The 10077-nt window shown below is 39.0% G+C and overlaps 1 protein-coding gene and 1 pseudogene across 1 annotated transcript; both read left to right on the top strand.

Moving 5' to 3' along the window:
- The first annotated feature begins 6883 nt into the window (after positions 1 to 6883).
- LOC129763739 (U4 spliceosomal RNA) lies at positions 6884 to 7062 on the top strand (annotated as a pseudogene).
- A 626-nt stretch (positions 7063 to 7688) lies between these two features.
- Positions 7689 to 8992, top strand: LOC129761792 (epimerase family protein SDR39U1). Its single transcript, XM_055759565.1, has 3 exons — positions 7689 to 7882; positions 7948 to 8624; positions 8683 to 8992. Exons 1-3 carry the CDS (start codon positions 7858 to 7860, stop codon positions 8881 to 8883), a joined length of 903 nt encoding a protein of 300 aa, XP_055615540.1. The 5' UTR covers positions 7689 to 7857; the 3' UTR covers positions 8884 to 8992.
- Positions 8993 to 10077: the final 1085 nt, after the last annotated feature.

Below are 10077 nucleotides of genomic sequence, written 5' to 3'. Positions count from 1 at the left end.
ATCTTCGATTGGAAACCTTTTGTTTATCAAATTTCACGATCAACGCGAATCAAACAATTCATTGAAGTTCCCCTCGAATTTATTTGACGTTTTACATGCCGGACCAGTTAAAATGCGAATGTCGATAACCGGTCTTCCCTTTTCGCCCAGTTATCGAATGTTTACTGTATTTCAATAGATGGTTGGGATGTTTCCAAACCGACTGGTGAATCCATCGTAAATCGATCAAGAAATGACTGAAGCCAGCGCCACACGATGCTACGAACACCCCCGAATATTGGACGCTCGATGGTTAAGCCAGCGCTAAACGATACTACGAACACCCTCGAATGCTGGACGCTCGATGATTCGACGCATCGTGTAGTCGACTGACGAGCTACGAACCTCCAATGTTGAGGGTTGAATATTCGCGTTGGAAGGTAATCTGTTCGATGTGGATTACCTTCCAACGCGAGTGGCACGAGTCAAATGATTTTTGTCATTCGTTGATTCGGCACTCGATGACAATCGATACAGCGCTACACGATTCATCCGAATCTATCTTTGACAGATTGGTTTGTTTACAAGTTTAAGATGAAGGAACTATGAAATTGATTCATAAAATTCAAAATATTGCAGTTTTATAATGTTGATTTCAAGCATTTCTAATTTACAGCCCGATATCAGTACAATTGCTACGGCAGCAATTTCAATACTCGCATCGTCATCCAGTTTCATAACGTTTTTGATGGTAAATAAAAACAATAAACATTCGATCCAAATACTCGCCGATTGTTTGGACCGATTGTATTGAATCGAACATTCACTTCACCGTGTAGCAGTACATTCGTCACAACATTTGTCGATTCATCGAGTCAAATGTTTGAGTCCAACATTCGAGTGAAACGTTGGACGAATCGTGTAGCGCCCGCATGAACAATATCAATCGACAATCGACAATAGCACAGGCGACACGACCGATATTTGAGTGGCTCAAAATGAAAGAGGTGTAAGTGACATCATCGATTTCTCTATTTTGGTCATAACTTAGCTGTGGAAGGTCAGAACCTCATCTATCGGATTCTATAGCAAACTCAAATTGGAACGTTTTCGCAGTTGAGTCATCAGCTTAATAAAAAGTCTATGAAGAGAAATCGATCAAGTCACTTACACCCCTTTCCTTCTGAACCCTTCAATAAGTTTTTCAATTTGTTACTCATAATATGTTCCCGAAAGACGTAATAGGGTAGGGCTAGTTGGTCATTTTTGAATAGATTTGGCTATAACTTAGTAGTACGAAGTTTGGCGTTGGAATGTTATGTACCACAATGAAGCTTACCTGTACCCTTTCAATGAAAACTAATCGGAGAATCATTTATTTGACATTTTTCTTTTATTTAACGTCTTTGTATTTCAGAATAAATTGACCAACTAACCCCACACACGAGGTAAGTTGGTCAATAATAAGCATGTTCTTTTTGAGCAAATAATAAGCGTTTTTTTTCGTTAGAAGTTTCCTTCATTATAAATAAATTAATAAAATCAAAACAAAAACAGTTAACAAATATCATACGTCAAGTAAAAAATAAATTAATGAAAATTTCAAATCCTCATCGTTGTTGGAAATTAGTCAGGCAATCTGATGTTCAATGTTAGCGTTTATTATATTTAATGAAAATTTTACAGCAACAAATATAAATATGACAATTATATTGCAAGTGGTTTGTGCGGTGGTTGTCTCGTTTCAAATACACTGGGTTTAACAGTGAAAAATATGCTTTCTAAATTTGTTTATAGCTTGCTTAATGAAACGCGGCATACCTGAAAACTTTATATGCGTTGCTTTCAAACGAGTAATTTCTACAACGGTGCTATTGGTATGCCCAACTAGTCCCGCTGTTGTGTCACCAACTAGCCCCTCTATATACAAAAAAGGGGGGTCTCCGTAGCCACATTGGTGGCGCGTTCGCTTAGTAAGCGATCGATCGTGAGTTCAAAACTCAGGACCCTCATTGACCATCTTTGTGTTGTTACAGAATAGCTACGTCCACGCAACAATCATCAGCGATGGAGATCGATCCACGGTCGAAATAAGATAGATTTATCCATACAACTGCTCTGCTCTACAAGACACATCGGGCTGCTGTTCTATAAATAACTCAACAATGATCAATCAACTGTCTCCGCTGTCCGGTGGTCCCACTGGATAATGGAAGAACAGAAAGAATACTCTTACGCCTAAATGGCTACTGTGTGAATGTACCATATGTAATGGTTTAGAAGGAATACTGGCGAACGGCAACTGTGTAATGTACTAATTATAGATATATGATAACCATGTGACATGTACACGATTAAAATTCGGCTCTGTTACAGCTAAAATGCTAATGAACCTTAAATAAATAAATGGGATAAAAAAAAATATACGAAAAAGAATATTCATAAAAATTAAATAAACATAATTTTAGAAGCGATTACCATTAACCTACTTAATATTTTGTTTTTCAATTTGTTTATTTTGCATCAGCAATTCGCTATTTTTCATCCATAGACCACAAATTTTTCGGACGCTCAGATTCGAAGACATCGTCACTGACCAACTTACCCCTATGACCAACTAGCCCTGCCTTACACTGCTACGCCAAAAGTATCGATTGTTCTTCTAGATATTTTCAATCCTTGCAACAAGAACTCTCAAAGCAAAATCGCGATATTGTGAGCATACTTTCGAACAGAATGTAAGGCTGTGGTTTAGGTAGGAAAAAGACAAACAGTTTTATTAATTTACTAGCTAACCCGGTGAAATTCGTCCCACACAAAATTGATATTTTCATTTAAATAGTTTCGGACGACACTCAAATTCACACAGAAATATATCCGTGGTATATAATTTCTGTTTTTAGCATCAGACCTGATAATAACTGTTCAACTCCGTTGCTCCGTTCTAGAGTTAAATCGTGAAGAACGGACACCAAATCATTTTTATTTATATAGATTGAAATGCTAACCAATTCACGGATGATACAGATTTTTGCATTTTTCCAAATTAAACCGAAGTTGGTAAAATAGGACATCACGCTACAGAAATACAGATTATTCTGTATATATGATAACACTGCTCTGTACTGGTTTTGTTCGTTCTGTTAACCCTCCTGTACTCGCGTGCAAAATTATAACTCGTATACTCGCACACGGTGTCACAGACCGAAAGTTGAACTTCTCTGTAATGTTGCTATTGTGTATTATTCAGGTTTTTTTTATCCAAAATATATATTTTTATCGAAGCTCATATGGCGTTAGCCTGACGGGACAATTTTTCTTATCATCTATGTTAGTAATATGTATGGTTGGCTCGAGGTTAGTATTACAAGTGTTCTCATAATTGGGATGTTGCAGTTTCCAATGCTCTGTACGTGTGCCCGACACGGAATACTTCCTATTGGGATGCAGCTGACCATTAATCAGCAATGCCCCCCAGGTCTGTATCCCATATCTAGCGTGGTGCGTCTTCTCGACTCGAAGAATTCAATTAGAATAGTCACTAGCTGGCGCAATCATCAGCTCGTGTAGAGTTGTCATGAGCGGTACAATCCTCAGCTCATGGTGAATGATCAGTGGGCTGCACAACCTTCGGCCTGTGTATCTGTAAAGAGTGTGTGTGTATGTATTGCAGCGACTAAGTAAAAGTTTATAGATCGGGTAGGAGGGATATGAAACAGGGATACATAATAGGAAGCATCATTAACCGTTGACATTGGCGTTTCTGGGGAACAGGTATAGATGAAGCAGAAGATCAGGATCACGGCTGCCTAAGATATCCCGGACGGGGATATCCAATTTCCTGCCTTGTGCCCAGGCTGCCACAAAGCCCTTGTGTCAGGCTTTGTTGGCTTGGCTTTATTGAAAAAACTCCAGAAAATATGTTTTCTTCGTCTTTATTCAGTTTTAATATTCATCTAATTCAGCCTCCTCAAAATAGATTAATTTTAGATACTCCAACACAAATAACGAAATTCGGCTTTTTCCTGTTATTAATTAAAAGTAAGCAACTGAATATAGTTCATGCAAGTATAAAGAGCTAGAAAATAACATAAAAACGTATTAATCGTTTAATAAACGTATAAGTAATAATTAATCGTATAAGTAAATGTATAATGTGGTTTCATTAGTGTGAGAATCAGAACATACAATTACTGCATGCTCGAGGCAAACATATTTTTTACATTTCAGGCAGTTGTAGCGTATTTTAAAGTTTTATCGGTTTCTACAACAAAATCAAATTGTAAAGTTTTCGCAGCTGAGCTATTTACGAAAGAAAAAGTTGATGAAGAGAAAATCGATTAAGTCACTTACACCCCTTTCATTCTAAGCCCCTCATTTCTAATATTCTTTGTCTCTGTGTTCTTGGTAAACTAAAAATTAATGCCTTTTTCATTGATGGGGCACAAAAAGATTATATAAAAGGATTTCTAGGAACTTCCTGCGACTTGTTTTCTTGTCGATATTGTTCAGCCCACATATTATAAAGAAAAATATCGCCGAAACTGTAACTGTAAAAATAACTATAAGTCACCAATTAGTTTATAGTTTACAGTTTACAATTCTTCCACGAGTGCATTTATTTCACCAGCGTGTATATGTATGAACATAGTACAGGGTGGGCCATTTAAAGTGGAAGCATCTGGCAACCCCATAACTTTTGACAGAGATGTCAGATTAACAAATGTCAAACCGCGTTGGAAGCGTCATTTCAGTACAATTTTAACCATGGAACAATACACACCTAAACAACGCGCTGAAATTGTTCAGCTGTACATTCAAAATAACTTCTCAATTGTGTTAACTAAACGTGCGTGGAGAAATAAAAATAAAGTTAAAACATCGCCTGGAGACAACACTATACGTCGATTATATGCCAAATTTATATCGTCTGGTAGTGTTGGTAATGCTGTCACGACCAAATTATTGCGCGAAATGTTCCCCGGAAGATTAATATCGAAAAACGGCGATTATGACTGGCCACCGAGATCACCTGATTTGACGCCTCCTGACTTTTTTTTTATGGGGATATTTAAAATCCAAGGTAAACACTGGTAAAAAGAATATTCATAAAAATTAAATAAACATAATTTTAGAAGCGATTACCATTAACCTACTTAATATTTTGTTTTTCAATTTGTTTATTTTGCATCAGCAATTCGCTATTTTTCATCCATAGACCACAAATTTTTCGGACGCTCAGATTCGAAGACATCGTCACTGACCAACTTACCCCTATGACCAACTAGCCCTGCCTTGCTGCCACGACCAAATTATTGCGCGAAATGTTCCCCGGAAGATTAATATCGAAAAACGGCGATTATGACTGGCCACCGAGATCACCTGATTTGACGCCTCCTGACTTTTTTTTTATGGGGATATTTAAAATCCAAGGTAAACACTGGTAAACCAAGGACCCTGGCTGCGTTGAAAGACAATATCCGACAAGAAATTGCTGCCATATCGGCCGAAACATTGGGCAAAGTGATGGAAAATGCCGAAAAAAGGGCACATTTTGCGGTCAAGGCCAGAGGCGGTCATTTACGAGATATCATAATCAAAAAGTAGTTAGAACAAATCTCCTTGGACCAAAAAAAAATGAATTTCAAATTTTTTTTTTGACGTAGGACTACGTCTTTCATTTCTATACTGGGGTGTAAGTTCAAAGTTTCGAAAACGAAAGCGTTACGCCAGACACCGAGATTTTGAGCGTTAATAGCTCCTAAACAACTGAACGAAATGGTATGATAAACACTTAGTTCGAAAGATAAAATGTCTACGCGCTCTATATTTGTTACTTTTTGATCCAAAAACTTGTTTCAATTGCCTCAAAATTGCTATCAAAACAGGCTATTGAAACCACACCAATCGGTATAAAAGCGAGTGTCGCTCGGAAATCCACTCAGTTATGATTGCGCAACGATCGAGATACCATCGCTGGAATGAATGGATGTTTCCCTAACACGGACTTCAAAACCATGGAGCCAGGGGAAATCGGCATTGCAAAATAGATACAAGCACCGGGTACTTTTGTATGCGTTTGCATTTCTGCAAATCGGAATGTTTCCATATCACAGACTTCAAAACCATGGAGCCTGGGGAAACTGGCATTGCAAATGAGATGCAATCAACGGGTACTTTTGTACTCGTTTGCGCTTTTGCAAATCGGAATGTTTCCCTTACACAGACTTCAAAACCATGGCGCCTGGGGAAATCGGCCTTTCAAAATAGATACAAGCAGCGGGTAGTTTTGTACTCGTTTGCATTTCTGCAAATCGGAATTTTTCCCTACACAGACTTCGAAACCATGGAGCCTGGGGAAACTGGCATTGCAAATGAGATGCAATCAACGGGTAATGTTGGACTCGTTTGCGTTCCTTCAAATCGGAATGTATCCCTAACACGGATTTCAAAACCATGAAGCGTGGGGAAATCGGCCTTGCAAAATAGATACAAGCAGCGGGTAGTTTTGTACTCTACTATACTTTGTTTGCAAACCGGAATGTGTTTTCCCAACACAGATTCCGAAACCAATAAGTTGGGAAAATCGGCATTGCAGATCTTGGCAGTACTTTTATACTCCCATGTATTTTTACACTTCGGAAATGGTTTTGCTAACACGGTCTACAAAAGCGGGTACAAATGCAACGCTTTGGCTCGGTTATTCAAGACTGCATATCCCTGCATGTCACTGGCTCACTGAACCTTCGAGCATACCGTTTGATGATTAGGCAAAATGTTGATAACTATTTGCTGCGATAACCAGTACCATTATGCATGAATTGACCTAAATTAGAATTTGTTTGCAATTGAATTCGTAAATTGTTTCATTCATTCACTAGTTTAATCAATACATGCGAAAGATAGCTCTGCGCAGCGGCGATATCGTACCCAATGAGGAACATCCGAGGTGCGATTATTGCTAATTGAAAAAACACAAATGATTACTAAGCCAACGGCAGTCCTACGTCAACCTTGCGGTTATATCATAGGTATAACCCATCCATAGTTTTTAAATTCCACTTCTTTACTTTGCTATTGCAAAAACAAATCCTTCCACTTTAAATGGCCCACCCTGTATTTAACGAATAACTGTAACTCAAAAACTCAAACATTTGTATGTTTTTTTTACACGTATGAATATAACAACGAATAATATATGAACCCGTTCAATCCTGTGACAAAAAAAAAACTAAAATCAAATAAGAATAGTCCGGTAATGATCTTATGCATTATATTCAATAAATATTCCACGCAACTAACATTAATTTATACTTCTCATTGAACAATATTCTAAAATAGGAAAAAGATCACTTGTCCAAAAAAAATACTCCTATACTCGTGTAGGAGTCTCAGACCGAAAGTGTTAAAAAAGTGATACACGTTCCCTTCGTACCAACACATGCGATACGCTAAGCAATGACGAATGACAATTAGCGAAGCTATAGAGAATCGCAAAGTCGTAGTGTTGATATTTTCTAAGAAATGAACGAATTATTGATATCTCGGTCTCACAGACCTATGGGCGAGTATAGGAGTGTTAAATATTTTTTTTCTCGGTGCAACGTAATTTTGGTCGATGCGGCGTCCTAACTAATAAATTGAGGACATGTGTTTCTAAAAAACATGACGCCACTGTTCAAAGTTTTGCATCTGTCATAAACAGCTGATGCATTTGTTTTTGCACAAAAACAAACACTGTGCGAAACTTCAACAATTTAGAAGTAAACAACTACTTCAACGAAAATAATTGTAGTCGAAACGAATTACGGTTCATACCGTGATTTTAAACAAATATTCTCAAAAGTTTATATCGAAAAAGTGTATTCCTATATTTGAATGGCATTGAAACACGTAGTTATCGGTGATTGCTTATTGTTGAAAAGATAGAACGATATATTATGTAACAGTGGATAAAATTTATCTCAGGTGGTGGAACTGGCTTTATCGGCAAGCGTCTAGCGAAAACCTTACTCGCTGATGGTTACGAAGTGACCACAATTTCGCGCATGCCAGCCTTCAAGAGCATAACATGGCACGAGTTGGAAAAGAATGGTCTCCCCGAGGGCACATCGGCCGTCGTTAATTTGGCTGGCCAGAACGTGCTGGATCCGACACGCTTCTGGACTCCGGGCTACAAGCAGAACGTGTGGAATTCCCGCATCAATACGACTGCCGCCTGTGCGAGGGCAATCGAGCGAGCCACGGTTAAGCCGCGCGCTTTTGTCAGTATTGTAGGCGTTAGCCACTATCCGGCGGGGCCTCAGCCGAACACAGAGGAATCGAAAACGGTTGAGTTTGATTTTATGTCTAGGCTATGCGTCGAATGGGAGAAAGCCGCAAACCTCTCGGATAACTCGATCTGTCGGGTATCGAAGGTTCGCAGTGGAGTTGTGATTGGTCGGGAGGGGGGAATGATACTGTCGTTAATTTTGCCTTTCTGGTTTGGATTTGGGGGTCCCATAGCGGATGGGAAACACGATTTGCCGTGGATTCACGTACAAGATCTCTGCAATTTGATTAAATTTGCTATAGAAAGGCCCGAGGTGAGCGGGGTGCTCAATGGAGTGGCGCCAGAATTAGTCACAAATTATGATTTCACGAAGGTAAGAAATGGTTTGTTTGGAGCATTTTATCAGAAATAATCGAATAAATGTTTTACAGGCTTTCGCAGCTGCCCTAGTGCGACCCGCACTCTTCCCAATGCCTGAATTTGTGCTGAATCTCATTTTCGACAAAGAGCGAGCCGTTTTACTTACCAAGGGTGCTAAGGTTGTCCCTAAGCGCGTGCAGGAATTTGGGTTCCAGTATCAATACCCAGATATTCGATCGGCTTGCAAAGACGTGGCAAGGCTTTTCGCCTAGAAGTAGCCGAGCTCAAATCCGTACAATCTCGTGAATGTATGAATCATCTATCGGAAGGTCATTTTCATAACTACTAGCGATTAAAATAGCCATGTTAATTCTAAGAGAACGACCATCTTTTTATTTCATTTTACTCCTTTTTATTGTACATAAAAAAAAAATTATGTACGTATAGGAACATTGATACAAGAAAACCACATAATTTTAAGTTTTCATGTGTTTATGTTGGAATATCTGAAATTGGCTGATTTTGACTTAGGACTACGTCTCTCATTTCTATACTCGGGTATAGGTTGAGAGCCCCCGCTGACTACAGACTTTTGTCGGCCGATAGATTGTTCGGACGACTTAATCAGTGTGGAGCGATATGTATATGCACACAACACCACGTATCAGTACCGGCCGATAAACAAGTTTGATAATCTTCCCGATTGCATTAAAACTATTCGGTCGGTCAACTATCGGCCGTCCGTTTAATCAGTACTGGCTCGCATCGATCTACGCACACATACGAAATTTCATGACCGAGAGCGTTACGCCGGACCAACAAAATGTTGAGCATTAATACACCGAAACAGCTGAACGAAATACTATGATACCCATTTCATTCGAAACAGTGCAGACAAAAGTCATCCTCAGAGTCCCCGCACACTGCAGACTTTTTTCAGCCGATAGTTTGGTCGGGTCGTGTTGCTAGTGCGCACACCGAGTCAACCAAACAGACGGATTGGTAAAGAGTGCGCACAATAACCAACTGTCGGGCAAATATTCTCGAAAGAATCCCCTTTATTCCACGCGGCGAATGAGGTGAGATGGCTAAAGTCACCGCATTCCCGTAGGCGAATGGCGCGACTATAGTTTGTCACTAGGTGAGATTTAAAATCGTGTCCTCATATGTTATCGACTCGGGTATCAAAAAAAATTATAGGAGGTTGTGTTCAAGACACGACCGCATTGTTGACGTAGAACTACGCTGTAGTTTAATTCAAGTCGCTTATTTATAACTGCGGGATATTATTTTATAATGCAATGAAAATTTTGAAATAACCATTCTACCAGTTTGGTCGCCATGAATTGTTTTTATTGTAGAATCATTTGACGATAATTGTTTGATTATTCATTCTTGTACTCGCAGAACAATACATGCTCGAGATTAGCGCAGCTGTCATCCTTAGTGAAGAAAGTTTTGCTACT

Source organism: Toxorhynchites rutilus, chromosome 1, assembly GCF_029784135.1.
Source record: "Toxorhynchites rutilus septentrionalis strain SRP chromosome 1, ASM2978413v1, whole genome shotgun sequence".
NCBI lineage: Eukaryota > Metazoa > Arthropoda > Insecta > Diptera > Culicidae > Toxorhynchites > Toxorhynchites rutilus.
The sequence above is the reverse complement of the archived record's forward strand: the minus strand, read 5'-3'. Positions and strand labels throughout refer to the sequence as shown.